General features: G+C 40.7%; 1 protein-coding gene across 1 annotated transcript in view; it reads right to left on the bottom strand.

Moving 5' to 3' along the window:
• Positions 1-21,047, bottom strand: part of MPST (mercaptopyruvate sulfurtransferase) — a 250,594-nt gene extending 229,547 nt beyond the window's left edge. Inside the window, exon 1 of the mRNA XM_044089650.1 lies at positions 20,316-21,047. Coding sequence (XP_043945585.1) covers positions 20,316-20,910 — 595 coding nt within the window. The 5' untranslated portion in view covers positions 20,911-21,047. The remainder of the gene's footprint in view (positions 1-20,315) is intronic.
• Positions 21,048-21,407: the final 360 nt, after the last annotated feature.

Raw genomic sequence — 21,407 nt, 5'->3', positions numbered from 1 at the left:
AGTTTGCTGTCCCCATTGAAACTAGAAAGAGGCAGTAGTAAACCATATGGCCTCATTCTGAACAGAGTTAAATCTCCTTTTGAAGAGTACAGTCTGGGACTGTACTATGAGAGCTTGGCAGGAATTACCTACCATCTGGGAAGATCCAGAAAGGTGAAGGCCGTTTGCAATTACATCAGAACTTCACTGGCTGACTGGCAGGTGGGTACATGTGAATGTCCGTATTTTGCAAAGTTATGCTTTATTTGTTGATCAAGAGCATTCAAATGGGAGGATAAGTGGAGTGCAGGGAGTTAAATATTCAATATCCACAAAAAGAAAAAAAGTGAGACACAGATAAGTAGCTCGTCTCAGAGAATTTGATAGACAATTTCTATCTGCATTACAGTTTATTACTTCTGAATTTAATTAGTACACAGGATTAGCAATTTCCTCAGGTATATACTATGCTAATGACCACCATGGCCTTTGGAACCCTAGCCGTGTAACCCAACCCAATCGTGTCTCTATATATCATAGGAATTTATTACGCGGAGGTATGTTAGTTAGGAAGTTTCTAGAGGTTATGTGCACAGGAATTATGTTAGAGGCAGCCAGTAATGCCCAAACTATCAGAGACATGGGTGTGGGGGGGGGGGGGTTTAGACCTGGGATGAATTTCCAATTTCACATCCATTGGTCAAGGTTACTAGTGGTTCTGAGGTTAGTTTTGTGAATGTGCAAAAGATCCACCAGAGCTGGATACCAAGATGCCTTGTATGCCAAGCATATATTGCCTCTCAGTAACCTGTAGAAGACTGAGTACAGAGATAAGGATTTAGGGCAATCCGTGTTATACCCTGGGCTCTCCTGGTAAGGAACTTTTGTGGGCATTCCAGCTGTTGTATATATCTGGTCAGGTACATGCTGAAAGGGGATTATACTCAATGATGGGTCTATTAAGGATTGAACAAAGTGGCACTGACTACCTTGGCCCTGGATGCCATGCTTTTACTTACAAGGTGGGTGACAATGATTTTCTTACTTCCTTGGCCACATGTTGGTCAAAGGCCAGATTACTGTCTACGTACTTCCCTGATCTTTGACTACCAAGTCAACTCTTAGAGGCGTCTTATTGGAGTAATTAGCATGGGAGGCAGTTTTCCCAAAAGACACTATAATACACTTATTGGCGCAGAGTTTTACTCCAGGACTTTGCCACCAGTCATTTGTCTGTGTTAGATGTCTTAGTTCCCAATCTGCAAACTTGGTCAGCCTTCCACCATACATTCGTTCTCTTTCCATTGGCATACCCCCAACCCTTCTTTATAGTCCATAAAGAATTTAATCAAATTTATACTGTTCCACACTTTCAGATTTAACGGATTCTAGACAGTTTCTACTAAATAATAAATCCTAACCCAGCTAGCTGTCTAGTACACTAAACCATTCCATCTTACTAGTTTCCTTAACCTTCTCAATCCCTCTGTGTCCAGTGTATCTGTACCTAAATGTTGCTATGCAATCCTGGATATGTTAATGATCTCTCAGTATGCTAGTGAGAATAGCAAAATCTTGCCGTCAAGTGTCACTGTATGCATCTATTCTGCCCATTTGGATAATTTTCCATTTTCAAAATGCTGCCATTTAAATGACAGTTCCTGTATTGCTCATTCTATATTTACAGCTTTCATAACTGTGATCTCTCTCTCTCTGCTCCTCTGGTCCCCACTGAAAATGGACCCAGCACAAAAAGGTTATAAATACAAAATAATTAGCATGTGTTAAAGTCAAGTGAAAATAAAATACAAGTTAACGGAACAGATAAGGATACAGTACAAAAAAGTTATGTACTCACCAAAACATTCCATCTCTGTTGTCTGCTTCAGTCGTCATCAAACCTGCAGGTCTCGGTTCCAAGCTTGGAACAGACTTGGCTGTCAGCAAGCTAAGAATTCCAAGCTAGAGTTCCTCTCACCCTACCCATACTGCCTAGCTCCTCTCAGACACCTCAAATCTGAGTTTGCTGCAAGTATTCTCAGACGGAAGAAAGAAATACATTCATAAAACAAGGAGCGCTTAAAAGAATGCTCAGGAGCTCAAAACAGGAACAAAGGTTCCCAGAATTATCCATCAGGCCCTTCAGAGATAAGGAAGGGGAAGGAGGGAGGGAGGGAAGGTTGATGAAGACTGAAGCAGACAACACAGATGAAACGTTATGTGGAGTACATAACTTTTATCTGATGTTGTTTGTTCAGTCTTCATCAAACTTGCAGGACAGCTACATAGATCTGGCCGACCACATGGAAGGATATTCCAAAGCACTGTAGAACCAAAAGCACCCCTAGTCCTGGATAGGATATCAAGTCTAATGCAAAATACAGGTATGAGAATTCACCCGTAAAGCAAAAGCACAAATATCTTCTAAAGAAACTCTAGACCGCCTGGGTCATGGCTATAGACCTCATGGAATGAGCTCTGACTGGTTTAGGTAAAGGAACATTGTTCAATGAATACACAAGTAATACAATCCCTTAACCACTAAGCAATAGTAGCTTTAACAGCAGCCTTCCCTTTTTTGGAATCTGAGAAAGCAAAAAACAACTGATCAGACTTCCTGAACGTTTTTGCCCTATCTAGGTAGAAGTACAAAAACATGCAGCATATATTTACCCTTATTATGGAAATTCAGAAATAACACAGAGAGCTTAATTGATTGATTAATGGTGTTTACTGGTTCAACCTTTGGTAAGAAAAAAAGGGATTAGTATGCAAGGCAACTCTTGTCTTTATGAAAGAAAACATAGGGAGGTTTGGAAGACCACGCTTGAAGATCTGAAATCCTTTTGGCCAAAGTAATAGCTACAAACAAGGCTGTTTTCCAGAACAAGAATTTCAGCAGGTTCAAAGTGGGGTAAGGTCAGAGCTTGAAGAACCAACAAGGAGTGGAATCTTTGATAGGAGGTCAAAGAAGAAATGTACCTTTGGGAAAAGAAGCTAAAGATGTAGCATTCTCCCCAATGTGAAAATTAGAAATGGCTGCTAACTGAACAGTAGAGAAGTTGGCCCCCGAATGAAAAAGACCAGCTAGGAAATCCAAGCCTGCCAAAATGGATGCCGTATCTGATCAATGTGATTCTGTTGGGCCCACATGGAAAACCTTTTCCACTTACTTTTATAAATTTTCCAGGTAGAAGACTTGTGAGAAGAAATTATAATCTTTTGAACTGAGGAAGAAAGCCTGGATTGTCTAGCAATCATCGGAATTGGAGAAACCATGCAGTTAGTTTCAAATTGTGAAGATCCAGATGAAGTTACCCTGAAGGGTGAGACAGAAGGTCTTTATGTGGTTCCAGTGTCCACAGAGGGCAAATTAGATGAGACCAGAGGAAGGCAAACCAAACTTGTTGAGGCCAAACGGGGACAATGAGGATCACTTTGCTCTTCAACCTGCATGCCTTCTGAAGAAATTTGGGAATCGGAGAAAGTGGGGGGAATGCATAAAGTAGACTGGAAGGCCAATCATGGATTACAGCATCTGTTGGCGACTGTCCCTGTGGAGGGATCGGAGGCAGAAAACCTGCTGCACTTGTTGAAAGGAGAGGCAAAAAAGTTGCAGCATGGCTGATCCCATCTGAGGAAAATCCTGTTTGCCACTGACTGATTCAGTGACCACCCGTGAGGCATCAATAGTACCTGCTGAGCCTGGTCACCAATATGTTGTGCTCCTGGAATATGCATTATAACTAAAAAGCAGTTGGGAGAGAGAGCCCACTGCCACACACACAGCTTCTCGATAAAGGGGATAGGACTCGATTCCACCTTGTTTGCTGAGGTACCACAACACAGACATGTCCGTCTGAATCGCAATTTTCCCCAAGAGGAAGAAGGGAGTGAAGGGCTTGCAACGCTAAAAGCACTGCTCTCATCTCTAGTACACTGACATGCAGATTAGTCTCCTGGGGAGTCCATGTGCCTTGAACTGTCCGTCCCAGGTAATGCCCCATCCACTCCAGATGGGAGGCGCCCGTGGGCAATGGGGGTGGGTGGGAAGAATGAAAGGCTGGCCCCGAGAAACTCGGATTGTGAAGCCACCACAAAAGAGAACGTCTGCACACTCGAGAAAGTCTTCTAAGATGACTGAGGGGATGATCCAGAAGGGACCATTGGACTGAATGTCCGCTGCAGGATTCATATGCAAGTCAGCTGTTGGTAGTAAAGTTATTGTTGCAGCCATAGAACCCAGAGCCCCGATGACAATATTTGCTGGGGAAACCAGCACAGTTAGCATTTGCCTGATGTGTACCTGTAGCGAGAGAATCCTGTCTGGTGGAAGATAGGCCAGGGTTTTGTTTGTAGCCAAGTGACTCCTATAAAATCTATCATTTGCACAGGCTGCAGTTCTAACTTCTGAAGGTTTATGGTGATCCCTAAGGTTGAGGCCAGATGCAAGAGAAAACCCTGGCCTGAATCAGTAGATGCCTGGATGGTGTGAATAGGAGCCAGTCATCCAGGTAATGAAATAAGTGGACTCCCTGGAGTCTAAGGTGTGCTGCAACCACTGTCATGCATTTGGTGAACACCCTGTGGGCAGAGGTGAGACCAAATGGAAGCGCACTAAACTGGTACTGACTGGCTCCCTGCCTGAAATGGAGGTAACTTTTACAGCATCTGTTCATTTTGATGTGATAGTATGCATCCTTAAGGTCTATAGAGCACATCCAATCATCTTTCTGTACAAAGGGAAGACTGGACTGAACTGTGACATCCTGAACTTCCGTGTGTTTGATCAATTTGTTCAGGTAAGTTAGGTCCATTATGGGCCTGAGATCCCGTTTTCTTTGAACTAAAGAATTGTGAGTGGATCCCTGACCTGAGCTGGTCTGAGGAAACCTCCTGGATGACAAGCAACTTTGCAACTTCCAAAGTTGCTGCCTCCTTCTGAATGGATGGAACATCGGGGTGGTGTTGTTTTGGCTTGTGGAGACTTAAAAAGGGAATGGAGTAACCTCTGGATATGACACCTTGCATCCATCTGTCATTCATGATGGCTAACCAGGCTTCTAGAAGCAAGAACATTGTCCCTGACTGCCTCCACACAGGAACAATCAGGCAATACCTTCAGGGATGCTGCAAGGATTTCTCTGAAACAGAATCCAGAGACCTCCGATTCAGCAGACCCCCTCTGCCCAAATGGCTCTCTCTCTCCCATTTGAATTATTCTCCCCTCTTGCCTTGGGGGAAGAAATTCCCCGAGGGTCCTGGAAAGGGCCCTGGAATTTTCTGAACCACAACTTCTTTCCCCATTCTGATTCCTGGAGAAGGACCTTTGGGGGGTAGAGAAGCTGATTCCAATGGCAGACAGGGTCTTTCTGGCTACGGGAGTATGTATCATGAACAGTCAGTCCAAACAGGGAGAAACTGAAGGGGGCAATGACAAAAGACGCCTTAAAGGATTCGCGAAATCACAGCCAACATCCAGGCATGGCACCGAATGGCAATGCCAGAACCAGCTGCCCTAGAGGTGCCCTCAACTGCGTGATAGATCAGCCTCATGCACATGTTGGAAATGGACTGCAAAGTGGCCATACAGGAGGTAAAAGAAGTCCATTCCTCTGCCATCATGGACTCAGGGACGGAGCTACAGAGATCCTTAAGTTCCTCTGTAGACTCAAAGTGGGAAAGGTAACGCTCTGAGGGCAAAGGTGGAAGAAGCACAGACCCTTTCTCCAAATCTGTCCATAGCCCTAGACTCCCTGTTGGGGGGGGGGGTGGACAGTACAGCTTTCCTGGGAAATCTCTTTCTTGGTGGCCACCGCCATCACCACCATAGCATCTACTAGAATGCCCTTCGTCCAGCGAGACATATCCTGGGAGGCACTAAGAATCTTACCTGCTGTTTTAGGAATAGGCTCTGCAGCGTCTGGCTCCTTCTATGCCCTTGCAGATACCAGGTCCACAAGGGGCTTTGTAGGGAGGGGCACCTAGGATGTAGATGGGCCGATCCTGAAGGCCTCCAAGGACACTGACTTGGGTGGGGGCTGAGGCCGACCAGCCACCTCTCTGGCAAAGAATTTCTAAAATGTCTCCAAAGGAGCCACTGGGTGGAGATCTACGGGACCCCATCCCTTCATCGAAGTCAGTATCTGTTGTGACAGATTCCTCTTGAGAATCTAGGTGCCTCCTTTTACACTTTTTCTTCTGGGGAACCTCCTCAGTGGGGTGCTCCAGGGAGCAGTCAGAAGTTGTCTGAGCTTCCCAAAGTGGAAGATTCTGGAGGCCCTGAAGAGCTGGCTGCCCCAGTGGCAGAAGAGAGGTCTCCGATGAAGAGCAAGGGGTTGATCTGAAACTGTAGGGACTGGAAGTCTCCTAGGAGCAGAGAGGACCCTTTACAACTTCAAAGGCAAAAGGACTACTGGAGTCCCAAGGGATCAGGAACAGACCATCCCCAGTCACCTGCAGCCCTCCACTCCAAGGGGGGAGTCGGCACCAAGCTGTTGAATGCCAAGGCACCAAGGGGAAGCGATAACTCAAACAGCTTCAGAGTTGAAGTCATCCCCCCAGACTAGATGTTGAGGCTTCGGCTCAGAGATATGCAGAACAGAGTCAAGGAAGCAATCTGGCTCGAAGAAATAAGGACAAACTGGCCCGACAGGCCGGCTCCAGGGACTGATGAAAATGGGAGCTCTGAAATGGTAGGTCAGATCAGGAAAGGAGAAACAATCCTACAGGGAAAAGCTCTGCTCGCAGATCCCATAGGAGATGGAGCTGGGAGGACCCGCATTTGGATCTGTGTACAAAGAAACTTCCTGATCAATCTGTCCACCTTGTTTTCCGACAGGCTCCAAGAAGACCCGATGAAAGAGGAGACAAGTGGGTCTGGAATTATGCCTGGAGAAACCAACCCTCGAAAACACAAGCTCTGGCCCTGAAGAGGGAGCTGGGGTATGGGGTGGAGAAGACGACACCAGTTATCAGAGCCGGGGGTATTCTGCTCTGAAGGTCTTGGGGCCTTCTTTGGAGGCTCCGAATCAACAACACGGAGGAGTCCAGGGACTACTTATTGTCCCTTGCCTACTTAGACTTTTTGGTGGGAGGTTTGAGCCCCCGAGACAGAATCAACAGCCAGGAGAAAGAGGGGGAATAGGACCCCTAAGAAATAGCTTATTCCTTCTATCTGCAAGGGCCAGGGAAGAAAAGCCCTGCAGGCAGAACAAGCCACCGAAAGATGGGCAGGACCCAAACAATAAAAACACACTCTGTGGACATCAGGTACAGGGATCTTGTGCCCACAGGAAGTGCATTTTTTTTTAAACCCAACGGGTTTGTCATATTTCTCTGACATAACAGTGGGAGAAAGAAGAAAGTAGGAAGACAGAATATGACGACCACATACAGAAACACAACACTACGGACATTTTTTTTTCTTACAAAAAAAATGGCAGAAAGAAACAGAAGGATAGGAGAATAAGAAAAATGGAGCTATAACAGGACTACAATGCTTCGCTGTGAGCGGCAAACGAAATCGGAGATATCCGAGAGGACTCATGAAATTTTGTGGACTACTGAATCCTTAAATTTTCAGTTGATACTGAACTGGACACTAGATTGTCTACAGTACAACCTTGATGGTAGACAGTGTTTTTAATTTTCAGAATCAAGATGCAGCCCTACAGCTACAAGCCTTGACTGCAGAGAGCTGAAGCTATGACGCAGCCTGATATTACAGATACTGTGGTCAACAAGGATGCCAGCATTATCTGTATACTGCATCAATCTGGCAATTCCACAGTGACTAGTCAAGGCATTTATGAAGCAGGTGAATAAACAGAAGTCCAAATTCTGAGTCTCAAGGGACCCCAAGTGTCACTACAACTAAAAAAAAAAAAAAAGGAGCACATTACTCAACCTAACAGAATAGTACCTATCTTCTAAATAACTGCTAAACTAACCAGTGGCACAGAGAAACTACAATTAGATAAATTGTTAATATGCTACAATTAGCTGTGCCAATGCCTTTGACAAATCTAAGATGATTTCCCAACTACTCTGCAGTGGCTTACCTGGGCATTAATTAATTCAAATAATACCTAGCAAAGCTGTATTGCTTCCAACTAGTCTAAACACAAATCAAAAGGAGGTAATTAATTGATAAAAGCTGTGAATGTACACATTTCTCTTGTATTTTTGATAATGGGACAGCAAGGTTGGGATGGCACTACAAGCCAGTGCCAACCTGGAGAATACCCCCCAATCCATTCCCAGAACAGTACTGGAGACAAGTCAGGACTGACTGCTGGGTTGGCACAGTTGCCCTCCATGCCAACATGATTCAACTCCTGGGGGCCCTCATCAGTTTGTGAGGGATCTTCTTCATTGGAAGCTGGACTAGGCTGTCCTGCAAGAAGCCACAGAAATTGAGGGATAGCAAGGACCCATTTATTTTCTTTGCACATCCTCACCAAATCCTGGAAGACAGTCCAACCATCTAATGGCATGTGTGTAAATGATGGCTGAGTGGACTGAATTCACAGGAAAATTATTGAGGATGGCACAGGAAAAATGTTTGTTTTTCTGGACTCCGGACTCAAATATGGGAAATGTAGACCAATTCTGACAATTTTTGACATCCTTTGAGAAAAAGCAGATAATATAGAAAGTGTGACAGTGATGTAGAAAATCATCAGTATTGGGAAGACTTGTATTTGTGGATCAGGACTACTATAAAGTGACAATGAAGAATCATTCAGGATAATGTGGATGCAGTCTAGGACTGCAAGCAAAGAAAACTGAAATTCAATTGGTCATTCCCTGCTATTTTGAAACTACTCTGAGATGGAAAAAATGTTGAAAATCGAAAGCCTGGCTGAAGTTTCCATTGAATCTAGCACAACTATAGTTAGAACAGAAGGATAAAGAGACCGTTAAATGAGAAATGCTGGAGGTTTCTGAAAAAAAAAAAAAGTGTGAAAAGTCAGACTTGAAAAAAATGTTTGCTTAAGTGCATAGTTCAGGGGAACAAGATGGTTCAGAAACCTAGCCGACAGACATTATTCCACCATGTACAGTTTTAAGTACATCAAAATATTAGTCATCAAAAGGTTTACCCAACACAGTGATGTGAAAAGGCTAACCTGAGGAGTTATGGTACTGGGCAAGCAACTTTTTTTTTTTTACAATGGTAAGGTTAAGTTATTAAACATTTGACTGTTAACTTAAGTTAAAGTTCTTGAACAGTTTCCAACACCAGTATTGTATATAATAACCAGTATTATACATAATAATATTATATAGGATACAGCAATAACACGCAGCTGGATGTGGGTAATGCTGGATTTGCCCACAGTCACGAGGGCGTCTACCACATAAAAGAAAAAGTCTGGCCCCTCAATGAGACATTAGAGTACGGACTTTTACTGTTGGTATATTCTCGTATATTCTCGGTTTACAACAGGCATGCTGGTTGGGCTGACCAATCAGTATGCTCATTTTTGAATGTTAACGGCCAGTCACTGTACAATATTTTTTAATTTAGAATTCAAGAAATTTGGATATAGGTCAGCAATACAAAACAAAATGGATTTTTGTAGTTTAGAAGCCAAAAATTATAGTAAATTGGTGCTTGCATGCAAGTTACTGAAAGGCATTAACCCGTACTTTCTGTATTGTTTACAGTATTAAAAGTATTTTACTGTTATTAAAACTGTTATTCAGTCAGAAGCTGAAAAACCTGATAACAGTTTAAGTACTTTTGTATGTTTGTAAAGTACATTGTGTAACCCACTGTCAAGACATCATAAAAGTCTGAACCCATCAGCAGGAGTTACTTCCTTGAAGGAAAGTTGCCAAACAATTCTTACAAGTGCAACACTTCAAACTGAAAATTAATACATGTTCTGTAGTAGGGAAAACATTAGTAAGAAGTGGCTCCTCTATATTGGTAACTTGTTTTGATTACCAGTTTTATTCAATACCTACCCTTGCATCATTTTGTGGGTGCGGTTTTACAAATACAGCAAAACTAAAAACAAACTCAGTACAGTATCTTTTTTTTTTTTTTTGCAAAATCACTTGCAGTTTTTAATACGAGGCATAACTGTAAAACAGAGATGCTTCTGAAAGTGAAGAATACATGTGAACCTTCCTCAAACTCCTCAACTCGTACATCTCAGAACAGAAGTTGAGCCAGATCATTTTGAAACCTACCAGGGGATTCTACTTTGACACTGCACACAAAATGATTTTTGGTTCTACCCAGCTCTTCTCAGTGGTAATTATCCTACATTATACAACTCCCCCCCCCCCCCATTAATATTCAAAAACGTGCACGCTGATTGGTCAGCGTGCACGTTGTAAATCAGAGTTATAGTAATGGAAAAAGGTCCGGTCGCCCGGACTTCCATTACTATAACTCTTTTTTTCTCACTGTCTCGCTATGTTAAACCCATTTAACATAGCGAAAATGGTTTGTAAAAAGCAACGGAGATCTTGCTTTCTCTGTTGCTTTTGCCCACAGATCTGATGTACTGCGTAGGCATACGCATGCGCAGTACATCAGAACTGCCGCAGAATACCAGACAGCTGCGGAAGGGCAGCAAGGAGGCATTATACAATGCCATTATTTAAGAAAAGTAATTATTTTTTTTCTTAAATAATGTCATTGTATAATAGCAATAACCCACACCTGAGTGTGGGTAATGCTGGATTTACCCATGGTTGGCTTTGTTTGGCCACTCGGGCTTCGCCCTCGTGACCAAACCACGCCAACCGTGGGTAAATCCAGCATTACCCACATCCAGGTGTGGGTTATTGCTATAATATTGTCTTGAGATAAACCAATCATTCTACTGTCATTCCAAGGGTCAGAACAGTCATTATTTGATCTTTACTAAGACAAAAATAAAGTACAAGTCATTTGATTCAATGAGGTTTGATGGGCATTACAGACTATATACAGCTAAAGCTGAATTACAAGTGCTTGCAAATACTCATCGAGAGCAGTGCGTCTTTTGCAGAGTAGTACAATAAGTAGTAAAGTATTAGAGTCTTTCAATGCTTCGGGAAGCAGGAAGACTCGCTATTTTGTTATTCAAATATGTTAATTAAGTGCTCAGGTTTTTAGCTGGATGCACTTTTCAACAGTCTTTGTACTTATTTCAATCCCTGCAGATTGAGAGGTACATATGTATAGGACACTGAACTTTACTACGAGGCTGCTACCAACTGTGAATTGCCCCATTTAATATCACAGCAGTAGGTGTACGCCAACACTGAACCTATAAAACAAATGTGAGCACCAAAAACACCAAAGCAAGCTTTCCACTGCTAAGAAACAGCCAACGGAGGTACTGGATAAACGATTTTATTGTTCAACACCAACTGTTTTTAAAAACTTTGCTTTTCAGCACAAAACTGACTCCTGGTAGAGCACAAGTACAGAAATAAACCAAGCAGGTTAAATCGCTTTGCTATTCAGCACAATACTGACCCTTGGTAGAGCACAAACACCTGAAAATATCCACACAGATTGAATTTGCTTTTCAGCACGAAACTGACTCCTGGAAGAGCACAAGTACAAAATTGGTCCAAGCAGTTTAAATCGCTTTGCTTTTCAGCACAATCCTGTCTCTTGGTAGAGCACAACTACGTGAATAAACACCAAACAGTTTAAATCTTTTCAGCACAATACTGCCTCTTGGTAGAGCACAAATACGTGAATAAATCCAAACAGTTGAATCAAGCACTTTCGCTTGGTCATATTGCCAAGCTTTTTCAAGATCAAAAAGTAATGGATTTCTAACATCTTTTATAGGGACAATTAACCATCATGTGATAGCTAGATTAATTAAGTTCATAAAGTTACACAAAAGATTTCAAACTAGCAGTAAACAGTATACTTGCTACTGCTGTGAATATACCAGTATTACTCCGTAAAACAGAAAACCTTAAATAAAACATGTGAGATCACTTTACTGTTCTTATCACTACATTTACATTCAAAAGATTTAATATTAAAAATTAAAAAGTTTTGCCACTACACTGCAATATATATGTAAAGATTCTTGGGATTTCCTAAGAAGTATTCAGAGTGAATTATTTCAAGTGGACCTATTATTAATTACCACTGATGTCGTACACCTGTTCCCGAGTATTCCCCATGAACAAAGACTGGAATGGTTTATTGATACACTAGTTAGAGAATCAAATAATACTATCAATCTACTAGTGGAGTTCATGGAGATATAAAGAACAATTTCATGTTTTTTAATGGAGAAATTTATAGACAAAGGAAGGGGGTGGCAATGGGGGCACCTTGCGCCTCTATGTATGCCAATATAATATTACATAAATGGGAACAGGAATTCATCTTCTCAACTGAATGGAAAGAATGCATTAAGCACTATACAAGGTTTTTGGATGACATAAGTATTTTATGGACAGGCACTGAGACACAATTTATGGAATTTTTTGAATACATTAATTCCATGGAATTTTTTGAATACATTAATTCCACAACTAATTTCCTGTAATTTACGTACAATACAAGTGAAGAAAAAATGAATTATCTGGACGTTACAATTTCTAAAGATTGTGTCAACAACAGGTTCACATCCAAATTGTATAGGAAACCCACTTTTTCCAATACTTATTTACGTTATGCAAGTGGTCACCCTTTCTATCAAAAAAAGGGTATAGTTAAGGGGCAAATGGTAAGAGCTTCAAGAATGTCCAGCACCCTAGAATTCTTTATTGATGAAATGGTGACAATAAAAAACATGTTTTTGGAGAGGGGGTATCCAGAAGACTTGATAGACACATTGAGCAAAGAAGTTATTGAGCATAGAGAGCAAAAATTTCCTCCTTTATTAGGTTTAGGCCAGAGATATGTAGTGAATTCTAGCGTGAGTAATACAACAGCATTCACTAACAGTTACACTCACACCTACTCAACTGATTCACAGCAAATTGAAGGGGTGATTAATAAATTTTGGCCGGTTCTAACTGGACACGATGAATTATGTAAACATATCCCGAAGCATCCAAAATTTACAAGGCGTAGGGACACTAACATAAAGGAATTGTTTGAGAAATTTCAACAGCCAGAAAGAACTAGTAACAACAGGAAGTTGAAAAAAGGCACTTACAAATGTGGAAGCTGTAAACAATGTGCACACATTATAAATAGTGATTCCTTATTTATTCCATCTAGGAGTTTTTGCTTCAAAGCCAGTATTCACACAAACTGTGCAACACAAGGGATTGTTTACTTAGGTTATTGCACCAAGTGCCACAGTTTCTATATAGGAAAAACAGAAAGGTCTCTGAGAAAGAGGATTTATGAACACATGTATGAGGTTTCAAAGAAAAAAGACACAAATGCCTTTTACAAACACCTATTACATTGTCCTGAAATGTCCATAAAATTCATAGTGTTAGAACAGGTGCAAGTGGATAGTAGAGGGGGAGACTGGGAAACGCGTTTGGAATACAAGGAATTGTTGTGGCAACTTAAATTGGATGCTGCCACAAGTCCCGGTCTAAATGATAGTATAAACATTAAAAGTGTTCTTAAGCTAAGAATGGCCAGATTGTGATGTATATATCAAGGAGGCATGGTCATGAATTAAAATGTTATCAAATGTGTATTAATCTGTTTCTAGTATAGTGTTTTAATAGTTGTGCATGAAAGCTTCATATAAAATTTCATAATAATCTATGATTGCAAATCATTTTTTCAAGCCATATAATAATTTAAAGTTTGCAAATTCATTTTTAGTGTGTTTTTTAAAATAAGCATAATCCTTAAAACACAATTTTAAACTGCATCGATCTCCATTTAAAATTAAATTTATTTAACAATCAATTTACTTAAACATTTTAAAACTGTTATATATGGCCCCATAATTAAATACACGATTTGCTGGGCATTGTTTTATAAACTTGGTGTATATTAATATAGTTTTATATATATATTTATTATACATTTTTATATATATATATTTTTATACACTTTAATTTTTAATATTAAATCTTTTGAATGTAAATGTAGTGATAAGCACAGTAAAGTGATCTCACATGTTTTATTTAAGGTTTTCCATTTTACGGAGTAATACTGGTATATTCACAGCAGTAGCAAGTATACTGTTTACTGCTAGTTTGAAATGTTTTGTGTAACTTTAAGAACTTAATCAATCTAGCTATCACATGATGGTTAATTGTCCCTATAAAAGATGTTAGAAATACATTACTTTTTGATCTTGAAAAAGCTTGGCAATGAGACCAAGCGAAAGCGCTTGATTCAACTGTTTGGATTTATTCACGTATTTGTGCTCTACCAAGAGGCAGTATTGTGCTGAAAAGCAAAGCGATTTAAACTGCTTGGACCAATTTTGTACTTGTGCTCTTCCAGGAGTCAGTTTCGTGCTGAAAAGCAAATTCAATCTGTGTGGATATTTTCAGGTGTTTGTGCTCTACCAAGGGTCAGTATTGTGCTGAATAGCAAAGCGATTTAACCTGCTTGGTTTATTTCTGTACTTGTGCTCTACCAGGAGTCAGTTTTGTGCTGAAAAGCAAAGTTTTTAAAAACAGTTGGTGTTGAACAATAAAATCGTTTATCCAGTACCTCCGTTTGCTGTTTCTTAGCAGTGGAAAACACTGAACCTATACTTAATTACATATCACTAGAGCCTTTTATACTGAGAGGACTTGATTTCAGAATATCAGCAACAAATCCTCAATGTCTCTCTTTCATGCATGTCTACCGGCTTGGCACTGCCTACCTTTTGATGCATCTTGAAAAGTTCAAAGTACAGATTTGAGTGACATATTGGACTGGTACAAGATGGACACCCCAAATCTGTGCAATGGGGCACATCCCTTGCCCACCAACAAGGCTCCCCCATTCTCCCCCCAAAAGCCAACACTAGAGTGCGATTTCCAATCTCTACCAAGGATTCTCTACAGGGACTCTCCAGGAGAATGAGTTCCCAGATGTGCACCCCTCTTCACTCTGGGGGGGGGGGGGGGGACAAAAAAACGTTACTCCTCCCTACCACCACATCAGATCCGAGTCAAAAAGGTGCCTGAACTAAGCACCTGGGTCATATTTAGGCCTTCATACCTCTATGCCAATGGAGCTAATTCAATATCCTTTGTTCAAACCAGGCTTGCTACAGAGATCACCTTAGCACCTGGCAAATCTTCCTACAGTTTCCATTCAACAATGGCTCTACCAGTGTAAACTATAATATAAATGAAGAGGTAGCCCTCTTCCCTAGCTCCTCCACCTCCCTTTCTTTTAGCCATCATATGATTTGAATTCTGCCTCCCTTTTGTAATACTTGCTCTGGTTTAATACGCCACTCCATTATGAGTGACTCAAACCACCATGACATCACCTTTATTCTGATCAATCTGCTGAAACTCTGCCCCACACAGATTTTGCAATTTCTGAACAACTAGCTCCTGGCTGCATTATGGGGCACTATGCAACTGGACAAAAAACAACCACTTTTTATCAATGTTGCTATAAAATATGGACCATGGAAAACTCTGAGATAAAAGCAGCAGTATACAATTTGGAAAACAGCAATCACTACTTTTTATCAATATCACAGAAAAATATTCACCATGAGGTACAGTGAGCTGAAAAGAAGGTCTGAGACAACCTTATGTCTTTCATTAGGAAATATAAAAAACTCTATAGATGACATGGATTTGCAAGCTCAAAAAAAATAAAAAATTCACATGTATATCTAAATGAAGCAGGCCTTCCAGGGATCAACCAACCACAAAACAGAAAAAAAAAAAAAAAAAAAAAAAAAATCACAATATCAGTTCTTCACTTTTAACAGTCTTTTCCACCTTTAGGGGATCAGTCTGGCTGGGTCACATTCTTTGACAACATTCTAGACACTGTCAAACAAAAGCACCACTTCTTATGGCATTGAATACAATCACCAAGGTTCTGTATAAACATTTGGTCATATCTTTTCAGCACTTACAAGGTTCACAGGTTTGGATAAACATGCTAAAAACATGTGAGGAACGTCAGGACAGTGTGATCACAAGGGAAAGGGGGTGGAGCAACTTTAACTTCCAGTTTAATACAGGTGGCAGGGATGTTTGCCAGAACATTATCTAGCATGCCCTTCCCCCTTATTGGCATTTTCAAAACAAGACTGTTATTCTTGAACTGCAATGGAAAGAGCAAAGTTACAAAGCTGTACTTTACTGCTTTTTGCAACCAAGATTTGAAGTATTTCATCCCCACAATTTTCCAATACCCCTACTTTTGATGAACCTGACTTATAAAAATGGATATACCATCTCTTTATGTGGTAGGCCAGGCTGAATGGAAAAAGATATAACCAGATATTTCTGGAATACACAACGAATCTTTGAATCGCATCTCTGTGACAGCAGATATCAGATTCCAGCAAAACAAGGCAAGCCTCTAAGAAGACTTTTTTTTTGGGGGGGGGGGGGGGTGAGAGTCCCACCTTCACCTTATCTACATACTTTAGCTTGGAATGTCCATTAATTTGACAATGCCCAAGAACTAAAACAAAGCACTGGATGGGAAAGAGCGTTTACTCAATACTCCAACCATCCTTGGAGGGGAAAGATGCAGCTCATCTCTTACTACTGAGAGTTACCCAGGCAACAATGAATTCCACATACTTCTTAGTCAAGCCGCATAAGCATTTGGTGTTGTAAATTTTCTCTCATATGATAAATGCTCCTTAACAAAAACTTGTCTAACATTATACATTAACCAATAAATATTCCTCACTCACACCATGCTGCAGGTTGCCACAAAGAATTATACATATATTAGGGTACGTACTGAGATGTGAACATACGTTCTGAAAGTGGCTAAGCATCATTACACGAACAGACATGCACAGATATCCAATTTAAACAATGTCAGTAAGCCTGGCACTGAAATTCACACAATACACTGTGTAGCTCTTACCCAGAATAATTTTTCTACCCTTTACTGGTACCATAGACCTTATAGGGCAAGGCTCCACACAACACCGAAACAGACAAGGAAAAGGTGACAAAATGTGTGTGTTTTTTTTTTTTTTTTTTTTTTAATTAGGCAGCAGCCAATCCTAAACTACTTACTCGCTACAGCACGCAGGTTACCACAATAAGTTACAATGCACTCTGCATAGCAATTACCAGAACAGCTTGCCCTGACCTACAAAACATCACGCTCTAGGGACCTAAACCTTGTCACCACAATAAACAGGACACGCTGGAGGGATAGATTCCTGTCCCAGAGACTTCCTATACTCTGGAACAAGCTACCCATCTATGTCAAGCAAAGTTCTTCATTAGCACTCTAAGAAAAATCTTGAGTGGATGGGAAATAGGAAATACACCCCGGGGATCACTTGTGTGTCTGCTGGACAGTGGCACAGGAAAATACCTTTCTTGGGTGGCATAAGCTATGCTACCTTGCTGGCTAGGCTTACGTGGGCCCTTGGGCCGATAGCCTAATACCTACCTATGAACCTAATAGTATAAGACAAGGTAAAAGGACGGTGCTGAGCAGCTGGTAGATTAAAGCTGATCAAATAGCAATACTGCAACACCAATATATGTAATGCAGGGGAATTTTACTGCTATATTGAACTTACAAGGTAACAAATACAAAATCCAATGGAAGACCTGCCATTAAGGGCCGAATGAATGGGGGAGGGGGCTAAGCTAATGTGGCTGTAGCTCATGCCAAAGATTCTGTAATAGGTCCTGCTACTTCTGCTCCCAGTCAGCCTAAAATCTTGTACTATTGTTACACCAAATAAATAGGCTCCCGATATCTCCAGGCCCACAATGCGCATAATATAGCACCGCTATAACTTAAAACATAAAAAAGCGTTTCCGTAACCTGAAAAACAGGAAACAGCTGGCACGCAGTACTGCATCAACACGTGATTATGATACGGCCTGATCATAACCAGATTATGTGTACGATGCATGAATACCCAGAAATCCACCTTGAAAGAAGACACTTTGTTCTGTTACAGATCAGAATGCCATGAAACCACTGTATAAAAAAATAATAATCCACAAGTAACTGCAATAAAAAAATCACACTGAGCTGCAGCCCAAGTATCTTTATTAAGAGCTTCTGTCCTAGTCATACAACTGGACTTGTCAAGTCCACATATGAAACATACCTGTCAACTATCAACATTTTTGCAGAATGTCCTGATTTTTGCCTCATAATTCTGGCCTATTCCTCAACATTTATGGTTTTCTGGCAAATCACTCTGGATTGAAATAACTAATGTCATATGCGAGTCATTTCCTTCAGAAAAAGTATGCTAAGACAAATGTCGTTATTCTAGCAACTAAGTCTGTAAGAGCAGTATTTAAAATCTGTCCCTATTTTTGGGCCTTTGTCCCCCCATTAGACTTTCTCCAGATTTCTTATACCAAGAGGTTGAGAGGTAAGATATGAAACTAATGCACACATTTCTTTAGTGTTTGTGTGTTTATGTCAGTGTGTGGCAACATTTGAAGGGATGTAATTTTTAATGGGGGAAGAAGGGCATCAACATGAGACTGTGTACAAAAATGGAAATCAATTTATTTTTAGTGCATGGACTGCTGAGATTACACTTTGATACTGAGAAAAAGATAAAAATATTAGTTGCTTCCGATCTTAACAGCACTTAGGGATGCATATCAAAGTTTTAAGCACTTGAAAGCTGCTAAGACTGCGTCTTGAGCTAGGGACCATTGCTGACCCGCAAAAAACAGTGGCAGAAGGTAAAACAGCTTTACAAAGCAGTTAGAATTTTTTAAAAAATATCCAAAAGAAAGGTCAGTAAAAGCACTACAGGAATAAGCACTTCTGGAAATCTTGGCTACAATCCTCTACAGCACCAGGTAGTAACTACCAGTTCAAGACATACTTCCACTGTACATTTATTTATTGATATTTGATTACCAGGAAAGTATGACTGGGTAGGAGCCCATTTTCAGTGGAGACCCTGGAAAAAGCCCCCAAATACTACAAAACATTTTAAGAACAATAGTTTTCCAATCTTCAAAAACAATACAAAAACATCCACAATTTAAATAATTATACAAAATTAGACATTATACGAAAACATTGTGAGAATACATACAAGCTAATTTTAATCAGTTTATAGAGAAATTAAATGCAAGTTAGTATAATACAAACAGGAATTGCAGTAAGACAGGAAGAGGAAAGCAGGCTTATGGTATATTTGGAGAGAAACCGACAAAAATAAGGATGCAAGTGAATAAGGGAGAGTAAAGAGATGTTAAGGTATGAACAGGTATTTATTCCCATTTAGGGATCAAGTTTATCCTTGTTGTTGAGCAAGAACACAGTGAGATTTTGGCTAGGGAGTCTTTCAGAATGATTTTGATGGATGGGAAGGCGGGTACTGACATGGAGACAGATAAGGAGTTTCAGGCCTTAGCAATGTGGTATGAGTACAGACAAAACCCAGCAACTTTGATTGATTTGTGGACAGTGTGTGTTTGGTCATTTAATCACAATGTCAAACTGGAAACAAATTATGCAGAATGGTATTTGGTGACGAAAAAGCAGACGGATGCTGGATAATTCTATTGGTGATGAGATGCTGCGTACAGATTACTCGATGGGGTAGATCTAACCAATTTAGGATTTTAGAGCTACATAGTGGTGGGTTCTAAAAGGGATACTTGCTGTAAATTTAGCAGCTTTGTTATAGCAATATTGTTTTCTTCCAGCTCCAAGATTATGGTGATAAGTCGGCTGCAATTCAAACAGGGCAGCCTTCTAATGTAAAAAAACACAGCTCCCAGCAAGCCTGCAGAATGACAACTGACAATGCAAAATGTGCAACTGCACAGTTTAGTCTGGGAGCTTTTCTTTGATTCTGCTTTGTTCTCAAGGAATGCTCACTTACTTGGTGTTGGGGCAATGCGTATCTGGAAGACTTATTTTTAGCATATTTCTCAACTTTCAGGATCAAGGTGCTATCAAAAGCACAAGGTGAGCCCCTCAAATTTCCTTTATCTGTGAAACACACACGCGCACACACTTTTTTTCTTAAATCAGCTAATCTACTTACTGGAAAACAGTAAAATGTGATGGGACCGTCCAGGTCTGTTTTAATTCCTTAAATTCCTTACTTAAGTATGCAAGTTTCAACAATAATAAAATAATTGCAATAGTTTTGTTCCGACGTAAGCAGGTTTAGGACCGCATATTTATAAAACTTGGGGATACTTTCTTTCCTTTATAACCACAAGAACTAAATAAAGTTAAATCAAGAGATAAAACGAGGTTCATTTACCCTGTCTTGGCTCAGGCTGAATGCCCTTAAACCTGCCCTCAGCTCTAGCATCAACTACCATAAACTCCTTTGTTTTTAGGTTCCGCTCTACTTCTTCAAATGTCTTTATCCAGCGTTCATTACGAGTGGCCTCAAAGTTGGTAGATGCTGGGGAAATTACATCTGCAGTTACAGGATAACCTTCCTTTAACCAGTTACGAAACCCCCCGTCAAGTACGGAAACGTTGTGGTGCCCAAACACCCGAAACATCCACCAGACTCGGGGTGCAGAAAAGCAACCAACATCACTGCCGTCATACACTACGACATGCGTTTGTTTATCGACGGCAAGGCTGCCAGCATATTCCGCAAACTGCTTGGCACTGGGTAACATATGCTCATAGGGTGAACTGTGATCACAACATCCTTCCAAGTCGAAAAACAAAGCCCCCGGAATATGTTGCTGTTGAAACTCCTGCAGTGGGTTTCGGTTCAGATGGGGCAAGTACCAAGAGGCGTCTAGAATGCGAAGCAAAGGAGATATACTGCCAGAGCTGCTAATTCTGTCTCCAAGCCACTTCGTAGTAACTAAACCGTGCTTTAAAAAAGCCTGCATGATTCACGACGATACGAACAACTCACCCGTCACCACCAGTAATACTAACCAGTTCTGAAAGTTAAAACGTGATGATCGCGGTAGGGGTGGCAAACTAAATCTCGGAAAAAGTTCTTCCTGAATTGGGCGTGCCTAAAATGGGACTTCTTTCCCCACCCCTTGTCATCTACCAACTTCCGTTTGAGTGCATATGTAATTTAGCACGCCAGCTAATTAAGGACAATGCCTCTTTGACCTTTAAATAAACCAAATCTCAGTTCCAGTTAAAGCAATATTTAAATTTGTACTGCTGCCGTTTCAAAGTGTCAGTGGCTCAATAGTTAGCACCATACCTCTCACCTGTACAGATTTTCGCTTCATATTTTTGGTGTGCTCCTCCTAAAATCTGCACTTTTCTGGCAAATAGCTGAAGATTTAAGTAATTAAATAATGACAAACATTCGAGTTTAGGACTCCACGTCCTTCAGAAAATTCATGCTAATGCAAAACCTATTATT

This window comes from Protopterus annectens, chromosome 1.part0 (assembly GCF_019279795.1).
Source record: "Protopterus annectens isolate FY-2018-M chromosome 1.part0, PAN1.0, whole genome shotgun sequence".
NCBI lineage: Eukaryota > Metazoa > Chordata > Ceratodontiformes > Protopteridae > Protopterus > Protopterus annectens.
This window is presented reverse-complemented; position numbering and strand designations above follow the sequence as displayed.